The 23,865-nt window shown below is 51.6% G+C and overlaps 1 protein-coding gene across 1 annotated transcript in view; it reads left to right on the plus strand.

The window, feature by feature from the left end:
* The window catches only part of SEMA5B (semaphorin 5B), a 120,569-nt gene extending 98,234 nt beyond the window's left edge, over positions 1-22,335 (plus strand). The window contains exons 5-22 of the mRNA XM_047876281.1: positions 639-701; positions 1,025-1,123; positions 1,656-1,869; positions 2,553-2,838; positions 5,144-5,279; positions 6,463-6,670; positions 6,768-6,975; positions 13,727-13,844; positions 13,986-14,167; positions 15,176-15,319; positions 15,523-15,670; positions 15,789-16,014; positions 16,211-16,429; positions 16,906-17,076; positions 17,180-17,329; positions 17,651-17,695; positions 18,135-18,340; positions 18,569-22,335. Coding sequence (XP_047732237.1) covers positions 639-701; positions 1,025-1,123; positions 1,656-1,869; positions 2,553-2,838; positions 5,144-5,279; positions 6,463-6,670; positions 6,768-6,975; positions 13,727-13,844; positions 13,986-14,167; positions 15,176-15,319; positions 15,523-15,670; positions 15,789-16,014; positions 16,211-16,429; positions 16,906-17,076; positions 17,180-17,329; positions 17,651-17,695; positions 18,135-18,340; positions 18,569-18,727 — 2,982 coding nt within the window. The 3' untranslated portion in view covers positions 18,728-22,335. The remainder of the gene's footprint in view (positions 1-638; positions 702-1,024; positions 1,124-1,655; positions 1,870-2,552; positions 2,839-5,143; positions 5,280-6,462; positions 6,671-6,767; positions 6,976-13,726; positions 13,845-13,985; positions 14,168-15,175; positions 15,320-15,522; positions 15,671-15,788; positions 16,015-16,210; positions 16,430-16,905; positions 17,077-17,179; positions 17,330-17,650; positions 17,696-18,134; positions 18,341-18,568) is intronic.
* Positions 22,336-23,865: the final 1,530 nt, after the last annotated feature.

The following is a 23,865-nucleotide window of genomic DNA, read 5'->3' on the forward strand; positions in this document are numbered from 1 at the left end:
CCAAGGTCCTGATACAGCAGGATAAAGAGAAAAAACACACAGAGCCTTTGAATCAAGAATGAGGGTTCCAATTCCTGCTCTAGCACATGGCAGCAGTAAGTCACACAGAATCTGAGTTTCTTCATCTGTTAAGGAAAAAAAAAAGAAAACACTTTACAGGATAATAGTGGGAAAATTAAATAGATCTATCCTTAAGGTTTGCAAAATCTAGCCTTTCTTCCCACTCATTTGAGAGACATCTGACACATAGGGAGCACATTTTCCATCTCGGGCTCTGGGTCTGGGGTGGTTCTGAAGGTCGTCCTTGGCCACTTCAGCTCCCTGGCTGACCTGGGGAAGGAAGGACAGAGAGTCCTGGGACAGAGCTGCATGGGGGTAATTCAGCATGAGGAAGTTGTTACTCTAGGCCTCCCTGACCCAGGCAGGTGGGGAGGGACTGAGGGCACATCCTTCTTAAAGGTCTCTGAGTAAGGAGATCTGGCAGCCCTCTGGGTCCGAGCAGATGTGGTGAGGGGAACCCTTACCCTGCAGGCTGTCATTGACCCTTTCCCAGCTTCCGGTCCACTCCCGACCCTGACTGCTGCCTGCCCCGGCCGTGAGTGCCACGGCCATATGATGTCTGTGTGCTCCTCCCGCAGGCCACAGAGTGGGCCTCCAATGAGGACACGCGTCGCTCCTGCCAAAGCAAAGGGAAGACTGAGGTATGTGGCCCTGGTGGGTGCAGGCATCTGGCTTAGAGCTCTCAGGTGTGTGGTTGTGGGGATGGAGGGTCACCATGTGGTCACGAGGCTGCCTGTGTGAGAAGCCCACCCTGATCCGATTGGGCAGCAATGCAGCCACCTGGCCTGGGAGGGAGATGTGAAGGCAGGGGATGTCCACAGATGCAACCTGAACTTCAGAGCAGGGCACATCTGGGGCAGAGGGGAGTGCTTTCAAATGTCTGTGGGGCAGTGGTATGAGGGAAAGACACCCAGCCCCACACCTGGTGTTCTTGTTCCTTTATTACTTCCCCTTCTTGCTTCAGGAGGAATGTCAGAACTACGTGCGAGTCCTGATTGTCACTGGCCGGAAAGTGTTCATGTGTGGGACCAATGCCTTTTCCCCAGTGTGCTCCAGCAGACAGGTGGGGCCCCCTCACGGCAAGACAAACTGAAGGGGTCACAAGAGGTTGTCTTTCCCAGGCACTACACAGCCTTGGGGTGGGTGGCCAAATTTAGGCACACACACACACACACACACACACACACAAAAGAATGTCCAATTAAATTTAATTTCAGATAAACATCAAATTATATTTAGTGTAAGTATGTCCCATGGGAGATTTGGGATACACTTATACTAAACAATTATTCATTAGTCATCAAAAATTCAACTGGGCCTGCTATATTTTATCAGTCAGCCTCACCTTGGAGGGTTCTGACTGGGATGCAGGGAACAGAGGCAGATGGAGCTCCTGTGACTCAGTCTCCCCCCTCCATGATGGCTGCTCCCTCAGGGGAGCTATGCGTGGGGGAGGGAGTGAGGAAGAGGTTGGAGACAGAGAAAGGCCCCGAGAGACCAGGAACCCAGGGGGAAGCAAACTCTGGGGTGGCAGGGGAGAACAGGGAGCCCCTGGGTGTCAGGGAAAAGTGCCCCTATCTGCCCATCGTCCCTAGGTGGGGAACCTCAGCCGGACCATAGAGAAGATCAATGGTGTGGCCCGCTGCCCCTACGACCCGCGCCACAACTCCACAGCTGTCATCTCCTCTCAGGGGGAGCTCTACGCGGCTACCGTCATTGACTTCTCAGGTCGGGACCCCGCCATCTACCGAAGCCTGGGCAGCGGGCCACCTCTTCGCACCGCCCAGTATAACTCCAAGTGGCTCAATGGTAAGGGGGCACAGCCCCGGGGGTGGGGGTTCTCCTGCCAGCCAGCCCACCTGATCCCTATCAATCCTCCTTCCTTCCAAGCCTCTGAAAGGGCTCACACTTGCTTCATCAAAAAGCCCAGAGGCAGGGAGATATTTGCCCAAGGACCATAGCACATCAGAGATGGACTCCGGATGAAACCATAGATGTCCTGAGTACCCAGAACAGATGAAGGGGAGGCTGTGAGGGCAGAGGAGGAGTTAGGAATCAATTAGGAGAAAGAGTTATGGGAAAGAAGAGATTGGGAGAGGGTGGTATGAGTTTCAACCCCCTGGCGTTGAATTCCAGCTTCTCCCCTGACTGGCTGTGTGGCCTTGAGCAAGTACTTGACCTCCCTCTGCCACAATGTTCTCATCCATAACAGGGGGATAATCATAGCACTTAGCTCATAGGTTGCTAAGAGGATCCTATAAAGTACTTATAATATTGTCTGGTATGCAGTGAGTGCTTGGAAGCACGTGTTAACTATCATTATACCTGGACTTTGCACTGGAGGTAGGAACAGGGTTAGTTAGAGCGCCCAGGTCCCCAAGCTGGCCAGGGTGTCAGGATGCCCATCCGGGGAAACGGAAGTAGTAGGTACTCCAGACTCTGTCCCCTTCCTCCCTGCTGGCCCGACCCACTCCACCTCTTCTGCCCCCCAGAGCCAAACTTTGTGGCAGCCTACGACATCGGGCTGTTCGCCTACTTCTTCCTGCGGGAGAACGCGGTGGAGCATGACTGCGGACGCACGGTGTATTCTCGTGTGGCCCGAGTATGCAAGAATGACGTGGGCGGCCGCTTCCTGCTGGAGGACACGTGGACCACGTTCATGAAGGCCCGGCTCAACTGCTCCCGCCCGGGCGAGGTCCCCTTCTACTACAACGAGCTGCAGAGTGCCTTCCACCTGCCTGAGCAGGACCTCATCTACGGGGTCTTCACCACCAACGTGTGAGTCCCTTGCCCTCTGCCATCCCTTCCGGTCCTCGCAGCCTGGTGGGAGTGGGCAGATCCCTCTTTGAGCCTTTGTTTCTCCTTCTGTAAGATGGGGAGTGCGTGCCTTCCGCCCTGGGTAGTCTGAGTGTAACAGCACTCCATCCGGTCTTAAGGGTTAACTTGCTCCCAGATAACGCACTCCTTACTTGCTTGTGACTTGCTGCCTCTGGAGTGGTAAGCACTTATTCTAGATTGCCGTGAAGGGCAGGCCTAGACCAGATCTGAAGCAAGTAAATGGAGCTGGATTATGGCTCTGTGGAGGAAGAAATTGCTGGTGGTGAAAGGGAAATAGCCCTCCTAGGGGATGGAAGCCCGGCAAGCTCAGAGGGAAGTCTTTCTGGTCCCTTCCACCTCAGGACTCCGTGAACCTGCTAAACCTAACCAGCAGAGTCTTCTGGCAGTCCTGATGGCACTGGGAAACACAGGCTGGGAATTAGAACCCCTTTTGTTTCCTGGGTATAAGGAGATCATGAGACCCTGCCCCCACCGCCTCCTTCTGTGTAAAGGCTGACCCAGTCAGGTGATTTTCTTATACAGAATGCTGAATGGGCAGCACAGACCAAGGAACACATCTGTAGTGCAGGATGCTGCTGGGGCTTCTTTGTGAGGACCTCTAAAACATATGCGCCCTAGACTGGTGTTTGCTTACCCTTGGCCCCAGGTAGCAGGGCTTGGATGAGGGCCAGGCTGGCTATAGGAAGGACGGTCTGAGGGGATGCACAGGGATGGGAGGAAAGCTGGGAAACAGGAACAGAGAAGCTATCCAAGGCAAGGGACAGACATGCAGCATAGCCCATACAGCCATGAGCTGATAGCCAGGACTTAGTGACCAGCCTGGCAGTCAGCACCAGAAAGTGGGCAGCCATGAGCAAAGGGCAGGAGCTTCTGGAGAGGCATCGGGGGGAAATGATGACATTGGTATGGATTGTAAGGAGCTTATGTATTGTGTGCCTTTTCCATGCCAGGTGTGTGTCATGGTGGGGGGTGGGGGGGGAAGCAGGGATGCCATTAAGAAAAAGATCTGGTTCTGCCCTTAAGAAGCTTACATTCTAGAAATAGTGGTTATTAAACACCCAGTTTTAACTGTGATAAATGCTACAAAGGGCAAAGGCAGTGTGCTGAGAGCCTCTACCAGTGTGGAGGGGTGGTGATCAGGGAAGCCTTCCTGTAGGAAGTGACATCTACAGGATGAATGAGAGCTAACTAGGAAAGAGTTTGGGGGTGGGAAGAAAGAAATGTTTGAGGAACTTAGTGGAGACCAGCATGACAGGAGCCTGGAGGGTGAGGAAGAGGAGAACAGGAGAGGAGGCTGAGGGGCTGGGACAAGAAGAATTATGTCCCAAAGACCTTACAGACTGCTTAAGTGTTTTGATCTTTATTCTAAGAGCAAGGGGAAATTATTGAAGGGCTTAAAGCTGACCAGAGACTAGCTTGGATGTGCATTTTGAAATGTTTGCTGTGGCTGCTGTGTGGAGAATGGATTCCAGGAGACTGAACAGGCTACAGGGAGGCCAGCCAAGAGGACAACACAGTATCCAGCAGGAGATGAGGGTGGCTGACCCCAGATGGGGGCGGGAGGGAAGTGGACACAGACTAAATGCAGAGAACAGAACTGGAAACATTTGGGGGAGTGGTGTAGCCTCTGTGACCTGTTCACATCAGACTCATAGAAATACCTAATTCTGGGACTGAAAGGGTCTTAAGAGGTCATCCGACTCAGGGTATTGTGGGATGCAGCATGAATCAGTGGTTTGATAACCAGCTTTAAAAATGAAATAAAATGAAGACAGCAGAATAGAATGGAATAGAAGTATCAGAGTATTATGTATGTATTATTATGTATTTAGTAAGGGCAAGTATTGTTTCATGAAGATTCTTCACAGATGTGTGTGCTCATGTGTGTGCTATTCTGAGTTGTAATATGAAATGTATCTCTTACAGTGGGCTGTGGCCGGAATGTTTGAAAAACACTTTTTTGAGCCCCCCACTGGAGAAGGGAAAGGGATGAGGAAGTAGCACAGAATGACCCCCCCAGTGCTTCTCGTCAGGGGGCTCCCCCCCCCCGAGTTTCCAGAGTGTGAGGGCCATATCTCCTCCTCCTGTGACACCCCATGGTGTGGGAAGCACCAGGCTCACCCAGGTCCTCAGCCAGCCTCGGAGCCGGGCCATGGCGTAACATGACAGCTGGCGGGGGGGAAGGGGGGTTACAGGCATCGAGCCCCACAGGGAGGGCAGCATCCCACCATCTCTTGCCTTTCAGAAACAGCATTGCCGCTTCTGCTGTCTGCGCCTTCAACCTCAGTGCCATCTCCCAGGCTTTTAATGGCCCATTTCGCTCCCAGGAGAACCCCAGGGCTGCCTGGCTCCCCATCGCTAACCCCATCCCCAACTTCCAGGTACAACTTTTCCTCCCCGTTCCCTCTCCTCACAGATCACCTTTCCCTAGCCGAGCAGCCACCAGCTGGCTCTCAGCTGCTCAGCACGAACACCAACCCTGCCCCTGCGGGTCTGCACCCATCTGTGCCATCTGCGATAGTTCCCCAAGAGGGTGGTAACATCTAAGACTGTGGACTGAGAAGGGGAGAGTGGGTAGGATGCAGAGCAAGGGAGCATGCTCTGAGCCATCTCTAAATGTGATGTCTCACCCCCAGGGAGACTCAATGTAGGGGACCAGGAGAGCACTCACAAGCTGTCTGGCCAGAATTTGGGGATTTTAGCTGGAGTTTGCTTATAGTCTCCCCAGCCTGGGTACTCATTCCTGGAGGGTCTGAGTGCCAGAAGTGGTCAGCACCAAGCCGTTGGGTAATGAAAGCATACCTAGTGCTGTGGTGGAGAAGAGGAAAGAGCCATGAAGCAAAGGAACCTACAGGTGGTTGACTTTCACATCCATCCAACTTCCTGCCCACGGGGCAGTATGGAGCAGGGGAAGACCTCACCATTTGCAGTGGGATTATCCTGACCCAGATCTAGCCCTCCCTCTGGGTGATCTTGACCTTGGCCAAGTCACCCAACCTCCTTGAGCCTCTTTACCCTTCTCTGGTACATAGGGATAATGCTCTCAACCTCAAAGATAAGTGCAAGGGTTAATATGTACCTGACACAGTGCCTGGACTGTAGAAGTGCTCAAGAAATGGTAGTTGCCGTCCAGCTTGGGTTTAGAAGGCATAAGAGCTTGGAGCTGGTAGGAACCCACGAGAGGAAAGGCAGGTTGTGGCCCAGCAGGGGGGAGGAGTCCCTACAGCAACAGCATAAAATCACAGGACACTGTTTTTGGCACTCAAATGATTCATTTTTAGATAATCCCAGCTCCTATTTCATCTCCCCATCCTCTTCACCATCCCCAGAACATCCCTCCTCCCCATCTTCCCTGCCTCATGTTCTCTTAGTTCTCAAAAAAGAGGTATTGCTCCTGGAAGGGGTTGCAGCCGCCCCCTCCCCGCCGCAGCGATGGTGGGGGTGGGGAGCCGGGATTGGAGAATCAGAACCTGCCACCCGGGTTACGATGAGGAAGGAGAGGGATAGGGGACTGCGGCAGCCGGTTGGCTGGGCACGTGTGACCCCACCCCCTCCCCGCTGCAGTGCGGCACCCTGCCAGAGGTGGGCCCCAACGAGAACCTGACAGAGCGAAGCCTGCAGGACGCACAGCGCCTTTTCCTGATGAGCGAAGCTGTGCAGCCGGTAACGCCCGAGCCCTGTGTCACCCAGGACAGCGTGCGCTTCTCACACCTCGTAGTAGACCTTGTGCAGGCCAAGGACACGCTCTACCACGTGCTCTACATCGGCACGGGTGAGCCTCCCCGTCCAGCCCGGCTCCCGGTGGGGAAGAGCTTGAGGGGCGGGGGCTGGGCTGGTCCTTCAAGGCCACCTGCATCTGGCCCCTGCAGAGTCGGGCACCATCCTCAAGGCACTGTCCACGACGAGCCGCAGCCTCCGCGGCTGCTACCTGGAGGAGCTGCACGTCCTGCCCCCCGGGCGCCGCGAGCCCCTGCGCAGCCTCCGCATCCTGCACAGCGCCCGAGCGCTCTTCGTGGGGCTGAGCGACGGCGTGCTGCGGGTCCCGCTGGAGAGGTGCGCCGCCTACCGCAGCCAGGGGTAAGCGGGGGCCGCGGGACGGCGGGTGGGCGGGCTCTCGGTCTCCCGAGGCTTATGCCCGCCAATCGCACCTCGGAGGTGGCGCCTAAGAGGCAGAGCTTTGGAACCACCTAGGGTGGCATCCTGACCCAGTCTCGTTATTTGCCTTTGGACAAGTCACTTAACCTCTCTGAACCTTGGTTTCCTTCTCATAAAATATCTGCAGGGATTTTGTAAAGGTTAATTGAGATAGTCTGCCTAAACCACTTATCACTGCCTGGGGGAGAAGTGTGTGCTTAGCAAATGGTGGTGGCTGCTGTTATCCCTGTTGTCAACCCCAAAGTTAAGGCCTCCCAGCCAGCTCTAGCTTAGCTGATTTATTCTCAGCCCCTTTAATTCAGAGAAAGGTCTTTATCTTTGAAACCACAGTACTTACTACCTAGATGTGGAGGGGGAGATGAGAGATGATACTTCTGAGTCAGCACTAGGTTTTTGCTTTTCTTCCTTCCTGACTTAGAGGAGGCAGAGAGGACTGGCTCTGGTGGGGTGGAGGTGAGGAACCATGTGGAGTTGTTTGTTGTGTTTGCTTCCCAACTGCTTCTGAGACCTTAGCTTCAAGTGGATTCACAAATTTGGCAATAACGGCACTGGCATTTAGGGGGGAAAACAAAAAGCCTATTCCAAAGCCAAATAGAAATGCATCTCAGATGCCTACCACGTGAAGCTCCCCTGAGCTGTGCCCCCTCATTTTTGAGATAATCAAAGGCTGCCTTGGCTGGCATAGCCGCAGCCACATGGGCTCCTGTGGCCTTTGCAACACAGAAACCTCCTGGCTGTGCCCATCTGTCCTGAGAGTTTAGAGACAAATGGTATCGCTGCTGCCTAGGGTCGTTCTCCAGCCCCTGTGGGGTGTGCTGGGAGCTGGGCAGAGGTCTGGAGGGCAGGGGAGGAGACTGGATGGTCATGGTGTGGCAGCCAGAGAGGAAGAAAGGGAAGGCAGTGGGCAGACACTCAGGCTCCCTTCAGTCTCAACACATGGCTCCGTCAGCAAAACACCAAACATTTACTAAGCCCTCCCACGCTCAGAGCACTTTGCAAAGCTGTCCGTGTGAGAGGGGAGAGGCAAGAACATGGCCTAGAACACTCTCATTTCCCTCAGAGCTGTAGATGTCTGGCTGGGGAGAGAACCTCACCCTGTGTTGGACGTGTGAGGCATACTAGGCAGGGCTTACGTGGCAGAATGGGACACACCTAGGATTCTCCCTCAGCTCCGTCATCTACTGGCTGTGTCATCTTGAGCAAGTTACTTTACCTGTTGAGCTTTCCTCTTGGGGGAAAATGGGGAAACTGTGATGGAGTAAATGATAGTTGGTTTTGGCAGAGATGTTGTAAGGATTGGGAATTACATCCATGAAGTGCCTAGCCCAACAAGTCGTAGCTAGTGTCCTTATTCCTTTCCCATCTCCACAAATGCATTTAGGGGCCCTGCAGCCTCCTGGGATCTCTGGAGTCTCAGCATCTCTGACATTGAGTACAGGTAATACTGCGTGGCATGAATGATAGGCTGTCTACTGGCGGTGTTTCTCCCATATCTTGTATTCTTCTTTAACTCGTGTGTTGTTATTAAACTTTTCACATATGCCTTGTTCTTTAAATGATTGTTGTTGTTGTTTTTTTTAATTTATTTTTGAGAGAGAGGCAGAGTGTTACTGGGGGAGGGGCAGAGAGAGAGGGAGACACAGAATCTGAAACAGGCTCCAGACTCTGAGCTGTCAGCACAGATTCCAATTTGGGGCTTGAACCCCACGAGCCATGAGATCATGACCTGAGCCGAGGTCGGACGCTTAACCGACTGAGCCACCCAGGTGCCCCTCACATGTGCTTTGTTCTTTAAGAGGTTGTAAATCCTTGAAGGCAAACTCACTGTCCCAGTACTTTTTCTACTTCACCAGGGGACCGTGCCCAGTCCCAGGCACAAAATGGCCTTCCACACATGACTGATCCATCAGCAGATTGATTATTTTGCCTGAGAGAGGAGGTTGGTGCAGGAGAGGAGTGAGGAATAGTACTGAGGCCAGCTGAGAATGCCAAGGGAGGATTTGATCCCAATCTGTGGCTATAGGCACTGAAGTGGGGGAAGTGGAGTGACAGGCAGTGTGAATAGGTGTTTGACAGCCATCAAGGAGACAGTGGCGTGCAGCACTGTACAGGGTCAGATGGTCGGCCAGCATGAGGTAGTGCGGCTCCAGGCTGGATATCAAGTAATGGGGTCCGCAGTGGAACCAGAGGAAGGAAGACGCTGGGACATTTCACCACTCACATGGTGCTGCAGAGAGGGGACAGGGAGGGTGCAGAGCATGGCCAGGTGGAACAGCAAGGGAGAAAGAAGTCAGTTTGGAATCAGATACTTTCACCCTGTTTGAACTCCTGAATTTGGGATCTGAACCTTTGATGTGTACAGTGAGATCCTGCCATAAAACTAGAGGTGGACCTGAAAATGTGAGGTCTCATTATTGCAAAGTTAATAAAATGACCAGGGTGAGGCTGTGTAGCCACCAATCCATGCACTCCAGAGTCTGGAAGCCAACTATCACACTATATGAGGATCTGTGCTATTGTGGGGCAGATTGTCACACGGGTTTACTGTGTCCCGGGATAGACATTTCATGCCTTTTTCCTCATTCCTAACAGAACTGGCAGGAGGGTGAGGATGGATGCGCAGAGGCCTCTTCACGCTCCCTCCTGTGCCCGGAATCCAGGGGCTTGTCTCCAGCCCTCTCCTTTCACTCAGGCAAATCTCAGCCCCATAGAGCATGACCAGGATCCTGGCCTGGCCAGAGAGAGACCAGGGCTCACAAGAGGTGGAGCAGAGGGAATCAGCTGCTGACTGGCTCTAAAAAGCAGATGCTTTGTGCATGAACCACCCCTTCCTCCTTCCAGCATGCCCTTCATGAGGCACTGGAGGAGGCGTGGGGGTGCCTACCCCAGCTCACTCAGGAATGTGGATCAGAGTATCTCCTTCCCACCTCCCTCCCAGGCAGGAAATCTGGGTTTTCCTCCACTGCCATCTTAAATAATGGCCACTTGCTCTCAAGCTCCACCTTGGACAGCTCCCATTGTGAAACTATTGCTGCAGGGTTCTGGAATCCGTCTGCTTTCAACATCCACCATCCATCTCTGTCCTGCCTCCCAGCCCATGGAATGAACCTGTTCCCTTTTGTAATGGCTGCTTAAGACACTGCAGTAAAAAAGACATGGTAATATATTATCGGTCTAATGGCTGCTTCTATGGAAGGAACTCTCAATTGCTACCCATTCTTACAGTCAGGCACACTTTAATTCTCTCCTTGGAGCTTTAATTTTCTTAAGAACATTCCCTGCTCTGTAAGCTTTGGAGTGGTCTTTGGCCCAAAGCAGCAAATGTGGACAAGGAGAGAGCTCAAGCATTGGCTCCAAGGGAGTCGTGCAAGCTTCCTCAGGCAGCCAGAGCCAGGGCCAGAGGCAGGGGCAGGGGCAGGCCAGGGCAGGTGTATCTGTGGAGAATCTAGTCTCCTCTCTGGGAGAACTGAGAACAGGCTGAGAGGGCGAGGGAGCCTAAGCAGGGCAGGGGTGGGAGGTAGGGGGTTAGGGCCAGCATCCAATCTGTGTTTTTCTTCCATCCTTATTCTTTTCTTATTCTGTCATGGATTGGAAAGACAAGACATTTCATCTCTTAGCTTAAGAACCCTGACCAATGTAGCCTTAAAAAAGCAATGATCAACCATGCTATACTGTAGAATCACCTGGGGAGTGTTTAAAAGATTCCAGTGCCTGGGCCTCCTCTGATCCAGAAGGCCCAGATATAGGTGGGTTTTTTATTTTGTTTGCTGAAGCTTTTTAAAAAGATCGCCAGGAGATTCTAATTTGCAGTCAAAACTGGAAACAATTGTTCTAGAACTGGTTAGACCCTAGATGAAAGAAGTAGCAAGAGGCAAATTGCAATCTTCCAGTATCTACTGCTTTTATCTTGTATAAACTGATTCAGATTTTCTGCTTTTATCCATATTCTCTACTGGCAGGCATTTGTTTTTGATGAATAGAATCTTATTTATTATTATTATTAATCACTAGTCATGGCTTTTTTTCCATTTAATTTATATAGCTTACAAAGTGCCACATCAGCTGCTTCTAGAGTTTGATACTGCCTTCTGAGAGCTGAGGGAAATACCCTCAGGAGTGGGTTTTATTGAGTTCTGATTGGTTGAATCTGCTAGCAGCAAATTTGGTTCAAATGTCAGCCAGAGGAGCAGAATCTCAAAACCACATGCTGCTGGGACTACTTTGCATATGTACTGCATTTAGTCCCATGATGTCTAGTTTGATTCATTCTGCTGGTGAAACACCCCCAAATCAAACCTTTGGATCCCCAATGAAAATATGAACACACTTATATTGTACAATTTACACAAATTGTTCTTGAGTGAATAAAATGGAAACAGATTCTTGAGTAACAGATGAACGTTTTGGATTTCTGGGTAGGCCAGAGTGTGCTTACTGGGGTCCATCAAGGCCCTCGCCCATTGAAGCCCCAGGCATCACCTCCCTTACATGAGGCCAGGGGTTGTCTGAGCAAGGGGCATCATTGTCTTCTTCAACCTTCTCTGGCAACAAGGGGAAGCCTCAACCCTCTTCTTCTTCGTAAGGTCTCTCATATAAGCTCTTTTGTCCCTGGAACCTGACGCAGTCTGTTGAACCACTGAAAATAAAGAACTCACCTGACAGGAGACTTTCCCTGAAGCTTCAAGTGAAAAGAGAGATTCTATCCTGAAAACACCGAAAAGAGCAACCCCTTGACTCTTTCATGTTCCTTTAACCCTTGGCCCCTTTGGCCAATCAGAAATCACTCTGTAGTGTCACGTCATGGTGTGGACTCCCCCACCCTCCTTGCCGTCCAGAACCTCCTTTACCTGAAAGCTTTTCTGCTTCCTAACTTCCAATTTCTGCCCCCAGTCCCAGTGCTCTCTCTAGACCCGCTCTTGCAGGCCCACTGCAGTGGAGCAGCCAGGCCTAGGAAAAAGGGTGGAAGCCGGGGAAAGGAGGCAGAAAGGATCCAGGGTATCCCCTGGGGTCAGCAGTGGGCTCTCTGGGTATTGGAGGGAACTTCCTTTAGGTGCCAGAGTCTGATGCTCTCTTTGCTTAGCAATGAACAGCAAATCCTGATTCTATAATTTCCACACTCGGGGTGCCTGGGTGGCTCAGTCTGTTAAGCGTCTGACTCTTGATCTTGGCTCAGGTCATGATTTCACGGTTTTGTGGGTTGAGCCCTGCATCGGGCTCTGTGCTGACAGCATAGAGCCTGCTTGGGATCTCTGTCTGCCTCTCTCTCTGCCCCTCCCTGACTTGTGCTCTCTCTGTTTCTCTCAAAATAAATAAATAACCTTAAAATGTTTTCCATACTCTTTTTTTTCCTCCTTGAAGGATTACTAGTAGATATTTGATTATTTTTACATATTTGTTTGTTGTTTGTTTGTTTTTAGTTATCTCTACGCCCAACACGGGGGCTCAAACTCATCACCCTGAGATCAAGTGTTGCTTTCCTGACTGAGCCAGCCAGGCACCCTGAGATTTAATTTGTTGTTGTTGTTGTTGTTAAAAAAAAAAAAAAACTGTAAAGGATACAATGAGTAAGTCTGAAAGAGAAAGGGAAGAGAGGAGGCCTAGAATATGAGAAGTAGAGGCACTTGGTGCATTCATTGGTGTGTGATCAATTACCTTTTCTGGGTCATTGCAGATAGGCCAACCCTGAGGGACCAGGAAGGGGGACCTGGGATGTGTGACCCCTCTCCCGGCAGCCTGAGCTCATTCTCATGATGCTAACACACTGGCCTCTGGTTCCTGCCCCTGAGCAGCACAAGCATGTGGATGCCCCAGGCGACCTTGAACTATGCCTAGGTGTTCCCTGACCCTGTGCCTGTGTTTTAAGGCATGGGCCTATGTGCGCTCAGTGTGTGAAGTCAGACACAGCCTCCAGCTGGGAAGGAGGAGCGTGGTGGGAAAAGTGTGGTCAGGAAGTCTAGGTTCTAGCTTCAGCTCTGCCGTTTGCAATTTATGTGATCTCGGGGAAACTCCTCTTCCTTCTCTCTGTTTCTTCCTTTGTACAACAAAAAAGGTTGTACTGTGGATCCCGGTAACTCTCAACTTGGCTCCCATTAGAATCACCTGGGAACTTTTAAAAACCTCCCTATCCCCAGAGGTTTTTGTTGGGGTGGGGGGGGTATCAATATTTTTTGAAAGCTTCTTTAGTGATTCTAATGTGCAGCCAGGGTTGAGAACCACTGGGCCAGACCATCTCCAAGATGCTTTCCATCATTAATGTTTTAGGACTCTATTATAGTGTGTGACAGACACTACTTTGGATTTCTGTTTACCGCATCTTCTCCAGTGGACCTAGATGAAGAAAATGGGGCACCCAGGCTTGGGGAAGGCGAGGTTAAGTGTGTGGGCTCTGGAAGGCATGGGTTTTAATCCTTGTCCAGCTCTTTGGGTTTCCTGCATATATCGTGGGGATAATAACAGTACCTTCCTCATTGGGTTGCTGTATTAAATTAATTCATGCTTGTAAAGTGTTTTAAAGGATTCCCGGCACACAGTAAGTGTTCAATGAGCTTAGTTATTGCTGTGAAGGGCGACTGGATGGATAAGGGCACCCAGAGGAGAGTACCTAGGTGTGTTAATGGGATGCAGGTGAGACTGAGAGGCAGCTGGCTTGAGTCTCAGGACCTCTGTCTGGCAGGGCATGCCTGGGGGCACGGGACCCATACTGCGGCTGGGACGGGAAGCAGCAACGTTGCAGCACGCTTGAGGACAGCTCCAACATGAGCCTCTGGACGCAGAACATAACCACGTGTCCTGTGAGAACCCTTTCATGCTCCCCACCTGGGACCTCTCCCCCTGATTCAGGCTGTGACTGTCCATCAGAATCCCCATATCCCCTGGGACCTGGTGCCTTCCCTATCCCTGACTTGTGTGACCTGTTTGCTATGTATTTGCAGGTGCGGAATGTGACTCGGGATGGGGGCTTCGGCCAGTGGTCACCATGGCAACCATGTGAGCACTTAGATGGGGACAATTCGGGCTCTTGCCTTTGTCGGGCCCGAGCCTGTGACTCCCCCCGACCCCGCTGTGGGGGCCGAGACTGCCTGGGGCCAGCCATCCACATTGCCAACTGTTCCAGGTATATGAGGATACAGGACTTGGGTGGTGGCTGCCTGCCTTGGACTGGAGGAGGGTGGAATAGAGGAAATGGGGCATCTTCAGGCAGGTGTTCCCACAAAGAGACAGAAACCACTTCAGAGCTGTGCAGGGGACTGGAAAGGTAGCTAAAGCATGAGCCTTGGGGGAGTTTCGACTCTAGTGGGAGAGAAGTGTCTGCCTCGTGGGGGCTCTTGATACAAAGAGGAAGGCTGTACAGGCACAGGAGTCACAGACGACAGCCTCAGTAAGCCTTGCTGTTCCAAACACAAGGGACAGCAGGGGATGTTAGTAAAGTAGGCAGACCGGGTGCCAATCCGGAAATGCCACTCTAGGTGCAACCTTGGACTCTCTTAAAATAACTCAATTCTATATATGTTTATTGATTGGACTGTCAAAACAACCTCATGGGGGTAGGAATACAATCATTATCCTTACTTTAATGATAAGAATATTATTGCAAGGCACAGAAATTTTCAGTAACTTGTCCAGGCTTATACAGCCAGTAAGCAGTACAGCCAGAACTTGAAAACTGGAATCAAAGTAGACAACAGTGAATAGTGTCTGAGGTTGGAGCAAAGCGCGTGTTGATGTAGAACAGGGGAGAGAGCATGGGTTTGAGTGCAAGGTTTGGACAACCAAGAAGGCTGAAACAAATGTTGCGTATTGTAAAGGCAACTGGGGCCTTCTCTAGAGAATGTGTCCTTTTGCTGTGTGAGTATCTCCATGCCCTATGCCCTATCTCTATGCCCTTAGCCCCGAGCACCTCCTGATATATGGAAGAAGGTTCTCAACACATGTTTGGGGAATGAAGGAACAAATGATCACATAAATAAGTCTGCCTGAGACGGCCTGGTTAGGAGCTGATATTTTCTGGGTCACTGTCTGACAACTTCCAGACAACATAAAACCCACCCGCCCAGGGACAGACTACATCTGGGTAGCCAGGACTCAGAGCGTCATCTGTCCCTGTCCCCTCTGACCCCACCAGGAATGGGGCGTGGACGCCGTGGTCCTCGTGGGCCCTGTGCAGCACGTCCTGTGGGATCGGATTCCAGGTCCGCCAGCGAAGTTGCAGCAACCCTGCTCCCCGCCACGGGGGCCGAATCTGCGTGGGCAAGAGCCGGGAGGAGCGGTGAGCGAGGGTGTGGCCAGAGGTTCCTCAGACGCTAGCTAGCCCTGAGATCCCAGACCTCCCCGGCCTCCTAGAAAGTGGCCTGGATTCTCCGAGTGTTCCGGTGGATTCTTGACCTTCCCGGGCTTGCACTCCCAGTGACCTCTTGTTAGGGAAGGGGCTGCCTGCTCTCCCCTGCCCCCAACACACACCCTTCCCCTCAGGTTCTGTAACGAAAACACGCCTTGCCCGGTGCCCATCTTCTGGGCGTCGTGGGGTTCCTGGAGCAAGTGCAGCAGCAACTGTGGGGGCGGCGTGCAATCACGGCGGCGGTCCTGTGAGAACGGCAACTCCTGCCCAGGCTGCGGCGTGGTGAGGGCCTGAAGAGGGGGCGCGGGCAGGAGGGCCTGCACCAAGGGGAGAGCGGGAGGGGGCGCAGGGCAGGCCTGGGGCTGTAGGTCACGAGACAGCACGTGCTCCCATCCCGAAGGAGTTCAAGACGTGCAACCCAGAGGGCTGCCCGGAAGTGCGGCGCAACACCCCTTGGACACCTTGGCTGCCCGTGAACGTGACTCAGGGCGGGGCGCGGCAGGAGCAACGCTTCCGCTTCACGTGCCGCGCGCCCCTGCCCGACCCCCACGGCCTGCAGTTTGGCCGGAGGAGGACGGAGACCAGAACCTGCCCCGCGGATGGCTCGGGCGCCTGCGACACCGATGGTACAGAGCCGCGCGGCCCCTTCCCTCCCAGGCTCAGAGTGCTGGCGCGGGGCTGGGGCAGGCCGGGGTCGGGTGGAGCTCCGGGCGGTGAATCGCGGGGTTTGGAAGGAGCCAGAAGGGCTGTGTGTGGGGAGGGAGTGGGGGCCGCTGGGTGTCCTGTCGCTGAGGCCAGTCTCCCCACCCGTGCCCCACCCAGCCCTGGTGGAGGATCTCCTGCGCAGCGGGGCCACTTCCCAGCACTCTGTGAGCGGGGGCTGGGCCGCGTGGGGCCCCTGGTCGTCCTGCTCCCGGGACTGCGAGCTGGGCTTCCGTGTCCGCAAGAGAACGTGCACGAACCCGGAGCCCCGCAACGGAGGCCTGCCATGCGTGGGCGACGCTGCCGAGTACCAGGACTGCAATCCCCAGGCTTGTCCAGGTGACCTTCCGCTTAGGAATCCCCATCTAGGAGACCCCCTAGGCTACACCCCATGCCCAGAGGACCTTGTCTTCCTCGTTTTTTGTTTTTTGTTTTGTTTTGTTGTTGTTTTTGGCAGCTCTGTCCACTGGGCCCTAGAGCAAGTTTGTGCCCTGAACTTGGATACAGTGGCTTGTCCCACAGAGCAGGGCCTTTTCTTACCCTCCGTGTCACTCTCTTCTCTGTCCCTAATAGGTTAGCTAGCTAAGGAGCTTGATTTGAGGTGGAGTTGGTTTTTGATGTCTCCTTTGCAGCCTCATTTCCCCACTGCACCCCTGAGGGGATAGGGGCAATCCTTAACAGTAGGCTGTGGGGTGGTGCAAATGATGGGGCCAGGGTGGCCCAGGGCAGGGTGGCCTAGCGTGCCATAAGGTAGAAGACTGTCTTGGGCTGTGCCTTCACCTGCAGCCCCCATCACACACCCTGTCCACTTGCAGTGCGGGGTGCTTGGTCCTGCTGGACTTCATGGTCCCCATGCTCAGCGTCTTGTGGTGGAGGCCACTATCAACGAACACGTTCCTGCACCAGCCCCGCGCCCTCCCCGGGCGAGGACATCTGTCTTGGTCTGCACACAGAGGAGGCGCTGTGTGCTACACAGGCTTGCCCAGGTATTGAGAACATCCGGCCAGGGCTGGGGAGCACCATGGATCCCTCGGATCCCCACCAGGGGGTCCCAGAGCGGTTAACTTCATCCCAGCCCACAACCCACAGAAGGCTGGTCACCGTGGTCTGAGTGGAGTGCATGCACTGAGGACGGAGTCCAAAGCCGCAGCCGGCACTGTGAGGAGCTGGTCCCAGGGCCCAGCACCTGTGCTGGAAACAGCAGCCAGAGCCGCCCCTGCCCCTACAGCGAGATTCCTGGTAGGTCCTCAAGCCAGCACCTTCACACCCACCCTTCCTACCCCGTGTCCCCAACTTCCTTCTCCTTCTGAAGAATCGTGGTGGGTCCAGGATGAAACACCAGAGTGGGAGGGGCACACACTTTGAGCTTTTGCCCCTTCTCACCTAGAGAATGGGCTGACCCCCCCATTCTCAGAGGGTGGGGACAGGGTGGAATGAAGGCCCCAGGCACCGTCCCACAGCTCAGCGCTGACCCACGGGTCTTCCTAAAGATATACCTAGACCAAGAGGGACCCTTCTTTCCTCCCTGCCCCAACACCCTCTCTGTTTGTCTTCCTGCAGTGATCCTGCCTGCCTCCAGCATGGAGGAGGCCACCAGCTGTGGAGGTAAAAGGAACCTGCCCCACCTCGTGATGCTTTCTACCTCTCCTCCCCAAGGAGGAGATCAGCCCTACCCTGAAATCTGGAGTTTCTCAACTTCTTGCTCCAGAGAGACAAACCTTGTGGAGGTCCTGGCTGCTTTAGACCATGCGTGGGGGCAGGGGCTGGGAGGTTCCATCCATGCCCCCCAACTAGCAGACGGTCACCAAGTCTGTATTCAAGAAGAGTCACCCAACTCCACACCCTGTGGTTGCCTCCTCTGACCTAAACCAGGGGTGTCCCGTAAGAGAGGCCCCTGGCAGCAGGCTGCCCCGCCTTCCTGTTTTCGTGGGCTCTGGCCTCAAAGCCCTTTCTTTAGATCTCAGAGTTTCCTGCTGGGAGGCAGTCAGGAGTCTTTTCTCTTCGCAGTGGCCCTTTCCTTACCACTTGCCTCTGCCTCTCCCAGGGTTCAGTCTTATCCACCTGGTAGCCACAGGTGTCTCCTGCTTCCTGGGCTCTGGGCTGCTGACCTTGGCGGTGTACCTGTCCTGCCAGCACTGCCAGCGCCAGTCCCAGGAATCCACACTCGTCCATCCTGCCACCCCCAACCACCTGCACTACAAGGGTGGGGGCACCCCCAAGAACGAGAAGTACACGCCCATGGAGTTCAAGGTGGGAGCCTACCTGTAGAAGCAGAGTGCAGGGTAAAGGGGGCAGTGGTTCTGGCCCTGAGCTGGGCATGACTGGGCTGGGCACTCGGGAGGGCACAGGGTATCGTGAGCTGCGTCAGCAGCCAGAATGTTTTTTCACTGGCTGGTCCCTGATCTCCTTGCCCTGGCCTGTCGCCTTTCCCCGTCCCTCCCTCACCCCTTTCTTTCTGGTTCCTACCTTCTTCCACAGACCCTGAACAAGAATAACCTGATCCCTGATGACAGAGCCAATTTCTACCCACTGCAGCAGACCAATGTGTACACAACCACCTACTATCCCAGCCCGATGAACAAACACAGCTTCCGGCCTGAGGCCTCACCTGGACAACAGTGCTTCCCCAACAGCTGATAACACTGTCCTGGGGACTTGGGCTCCTTGCCTTTTTAAGGCACAGAGCAGGTGGAAATGGGACGGTGGAGCCAGTTTGGTTTTCTCCTTCTGCACCAGGCCAAGAACTTGCTGCCTTGCCTGTGGGGGTCCCATCCGACTTCAAAGAGCTCTGGCTGGCGGTGACCATGGGGGAGAGGGCTGGCTTCAGGCTGGCACGTGGCTGCAGTTCCAGCACAGCCCAGGTCTCTCATGGCCTCCTTGCAATTCACTACCGTGCTGATATCCCCTGCCTTGTCTGGGCTGTGGACCTACTGGGTGTGCGAGGAACTGGAGAGTGGAGATGGCCGAACAGCAGGCTCTTAGGTTTGGGTTGGAAATGACGCTCATGTGGCCATCACAGGCCAAGGCTGTCCCTCTCTGGCTGGCCTCAGGAAGGGCGTAGGCTACATCCTGATTATCTCTGAGAGGAACTAATCAAATGGCCCCCAGAAGCTCTGGATTCTCCACCCAGGGCTGGGCCACTGTGGTGCTGCCCCAGTGTGACCTGGGGACCAAGGCTGGCCCAGGTTGTCCACTTTTGCCTAGCAGTCTGTACTTTCCCCAGGGACATCCCTCTGGTCAGAGGCAGTGAGGGCTGGGGACTGAAGATTGAACTTTGCTAAGAAGCCCTTTAATCTGGGCTGGCACAGGCCTCAGCTTTACCATCAGAATGCACAACAGGTGGCCCAAGAGAAAGGGAAGCAGGAGTCCAGCCTCCGTGCCACTATGGAGACTGTCTTCTAGCTGCTTAGTAGAGCTGTTGGCTGAGACCTGCTTGGGAGTCTCTGCTGGCCCTTCATCTGTTCAGGAACACACACACACACACACACACATACACACACACACACACTCACAACATGCTACAGTAACAAAAAGGATGTTGGGCTGTGGCATTATTAAAGATGATATCCAGTCTCCAAATGTAATTCTGTCTTTGTGCATATGTGTGTGGGCTCCTCTTGGTGTGGGTTAGAGCAATCAGAGCAAGGCACTGGACTAATAGATGGTCTTCTCGGGGTGGAGAAAATGACCCACATAGAGCCTGACTTTCATAGAGGGGATCTTTCCACTTGTGAGTATATGTACATACTTTTTGGAAAATAAATTAGGGACAAACAAAACCCTAAGTAGGGACACAAGGTACACCAAAGGCAACACAATAGGAGATTTTTCTGCCCATTCCCTTAGCAGCTCTTCTAGGCAACCGCTCCAGGGTGGAAATGCATGAGCCCAGCAGGAGAGTAGTAATGAGGGCTGTTTTATGAGGTATTTATAAGGCTTAGTTTAATAAAGCTGAAAATGACTGAGAAATGAATATGCCTCTGAAGTGGGAGAAGCCCAGTATGGTTTATGATGGATTAAGGAAAAACCTTGAAGCCTCAGTCCACCAAGCCAGAGAGGGAGAGAGAGATGAGTTGATGGACATGTCAAATTCAGAGAGCAATTTCCCAACTTAATTGACTGGGTCAGTTCTCTTTGGGCTCCCAGGGAGTTCTTGTAGGCCAGGCTGTAAACCCTGTGATCCTAGTGGTAAGGAGGAGGAAAAGAGCCTTCCTGGGCCCTGGGTCTTAGAATCCCTTGTGCTTACTGGGACAGATGAAGTAGCAGTGTCCTCAGACCTGGGTGGAGCCCAGTCAGAGAGAGAGCTCAGGGGACATAGTAGTCCTTCTGCTTTGGAATTTTCTTATTGGGTTCCTGTTAACATCATGAGTCCAGAGCCTGTGGGAGCCTGTGGGGTGTGGTAGATCTTGGGGTCTCTGATTCTCTTGGCCCTGGTTCAGGCAGTGAGATCGTGTTCAACGGCCCAGGGTGCCTGCTTCACAAGTGCCACTCATATGTCCAAGTGGAGGGACTGGACAGGTCTGTAGGAAGTGGTAATGGAGAAACACCCAGCTAACGCTCACCCCGTATTGACTGGAATGGCATCAGTGGGAACAAAAAGCTGCAGATGCTGTGGCAAAGCACCACACACACACACTGAATTCTCTTTTTATACAAACTGTTGTGGCTCTGGAGGCATGACCATTCAGAATGCATTAAGGGACCCACACTGTATGCAAATTAGCTTGAATGATTGGCAAAGGCTGCTCCATAGCCAGCCCTGGTCCACAGATGAGGAAGCCAAGAATGTACTCCTGAGAGGCTGTGGTGCTCTCTGGCAGGTACTTGAGGCCACATGGATGGCTGCATGGTGTCAGGAAGTTGAAGTGTGAAAGACAAGGGGACTTCTTAGGTCCAGCTGGCTCAGCAAAAGAGGGGAGGAAATACAGGGTTGGGTGCTCTAGGCCTTCTTGGGCTTTCTTGATTTCAGATAACTTTTGTGTATGTGTGTGTGTGTGTGTGTGTTATTAAAGTAATACATGTGCATCGCAGAAAATTTGGAGGATACAGGAAACCAAAACCATAATCACAGTTATGGTAAAAACCAAGGCAGAGACTTGGGGATTTAAATGGTGGCATGGAGACATTTCTTCTCCCCTTCTCTCAACATCACTCCAAAAGCAAAGAGGCCAAAAAACAAACGCTGTCACTATTTTCAATAAAACTAGGATGTATTTATACTCCCAAGTCATAATACATGAATACAGAAAGCAAAGGAACAGCAGTCATCCAGAAGAGTGAGTGTGGGTCAAACCTAAGCACCCATGCAGTTTCAGAAACAATCAGAAATTGGAGGAACCTGATATCAGGGAAGGTGGGGTCCAGGTGGGAGCCTAAAAATGCGAGTTTGGTTGAAAATCTTTATGTAAGCTTCAGTTAGGCCTTCAAGTTGTCTTTACTCTCTAGTCTTACAGCTAGGTCACCACTTCTTTGTCTCCACCGAGGGCAATAAGTATGTACCCTTGTGGGGCACCAGGGTGGCTCAGTCAGTTGGGCATCTCACTCTTGATTTTGGCTCAGGTCAAGATCCCAGTGTCTCAGGATCAAGCCCAGGGTCTTGGGCTCCACACTAACAATGTGAAGCCTGCTTGGGATTCTATCTCTCTCTCCCTCTGTCCCTCTCCCCTGTTCACATGCTCTCTCTTTAAAAAAAAAAAAAAAGAAAGAAAAAGTTTTGTTCCCTTGAGACACTGAACCAGAGAGGCCCTAGACATGAGGATACCGGGCACAGAGGTGGGTATGTGATGAGGGTCTGTTTGGACAACCAGAGGAATAAAAAAGATTATGATTATCAGTGGGGTTCAGCAGTTGCCTTTTCCAGCTAACTCCAGGACTCTGGCAGCCAAGCTTCTACTGCCTTCCCTCCTCCAGGCAGGAGATTGAAAGATGATTCTTTGAAGAAACAAAGTCTATAGGTTCTGAAAAAAAATAAGCCAGCTGGTACATAGAACTTGTAGTCAGTTTTCAGCATCTCACTCATAAGTAGGAATATACAAATAAAGATCATAGACATCAGAGAAAAAAGTGCCGCCATGAAAGAAAGACCAAAACAAGTAAACAAATAGAGGAACTCAATGAAAACAGATATTATATGCACAGAACATTTTAAAGACTCCATAATTCTTCAGAATAAGTGAAGATACTGCATTCATGAAATAAGAACAAGATAACTTAGAAGTTAAAATATGGCAGCAGAAAAAATTAATAAAGGGTTTAAAGATAAAGGAAGTTTCCCAAAACATTGAACAAAAAGATAAATGGAAAATGAGAGACAAAAAGAAGAAAATTAGAGGACCATGGTGCCTAGCTGGCTCAGTCGGTTTTGTGTGGGACTCTTGATCTTGGGGGTATAAGTTTGAGCCCCACATTTGTTGTCGAGGTTACTTAAAAAATAAAATCTTTTTTAAAAAATTAGAAAAATTTAGGAAATTTTCTAAATTTTTCTTTAAAAAATGTAGGAAATTATCAAAGAAAGAATATAGGAAAATTTGCCAGAACCAAAGGGTGAGGTCTTCAGATCAAAGGTCCTCCCAGTACCTAGCACCATGAGGCACCTAAACATGACATTTCAAAACATCAGCCTTGAAGAGAAGATTCCCACTGACAAAAAAACATTAGGAATATGAATGTATAAACCTCTTACTAACAAGATTTAAATTTAGAATACGGTGGAAATTATCCTCAAAATTCCGAAATAAAAATAATATTTGGTTGTGAATTTTATACCCAGACAAACTATGAGTCATATGAGAGTAGAATAAAGACATTTTCAGACTTTCAGAGATTTGATATATTTCACATGTGCTCTTGTTTCAGTAAAACAAGAGTAAACAAAGAAAATGTGGATCCAAGGAAAAGGAAATCTAACACAGGAAGGGGGTGAGGAGAGATATCAGGCTGACAGCCATGCGGCAGGCACAGAGAACCACAATCCAGATTAGTATATAGGAGGACAGCCTGCACCCAGAGAGCCAGGGAACACAAGCATTCAGATTATCTGGAAGGTTTGTATGAAAAATTATATGAAGATTTATTTTATAAAACTGTTGGGGGGGGTACAGAGAGACTTAAAATTGGCTTCAAAGGATACTAAGGGGGAAAAGGCATTTTTTTTGCATGATTTATTTTTAAAAATTTTATTAAAATGTAGGTACAGAAAAACCACACAGGGGCGCCTGGGTGGCTCAGTCAGTTAAGCGGCCAACTTCGGCTCAGGTCATGATCTCGCGGTCCGTGAGTTCGAGCCCCACATCGGGCTCTGTGCTGACAGCTCGGAGCCTGGAGCCTGTTTCAGATTCTGTGTCTCCCTCTCTCTGACCCTCCCCTGTTCATGCTCTGTCTCTCCCTGTCTCAAAAATAAATAAAACGTTAAAAAAAATTTTTTTAAAGAAAACCCACGCAGAACAAAAGTATAGCTTACTGCATATTGGGTAAATACCTTTGTAATGACCATCCAGGTCAAGAGACAGAATTCCACAAACACTCCAGGTCCCTCTCTTCTATCCCATCCTTGTCACAGCCCCCTCCTTCCAAATGGGAGATAATTATTAACACCAAAAAAAAAAACCACAAAAGAGCATACAGAAAAGGAAATGTAATCATTGTTTATCACTTGGTGCAACCATGATATTTATATAATCATCCTAATTAAAACACTGTATATGGGGACACCTGGGTGGTTCAACGAGTTAAGCATCTGACTTTGGCTCAGGTCATGATCTTACCGTTCATAGGTC

The sequence above is a fragment of the Prionailurus viverrinus genome, chromosome C2 (genome assembly GCF_022837055.1).
Source record: "Prionailurus viverrinus isolate Anna chromosome C2, UM_Priviv_1.0, whole genome shotgun sequence".
NCBI lineage: Eukaryota > Metazoa > Chordata > Mammalia > Carnivora > Felidae > Prionailurus > Prionailurus viverrinus.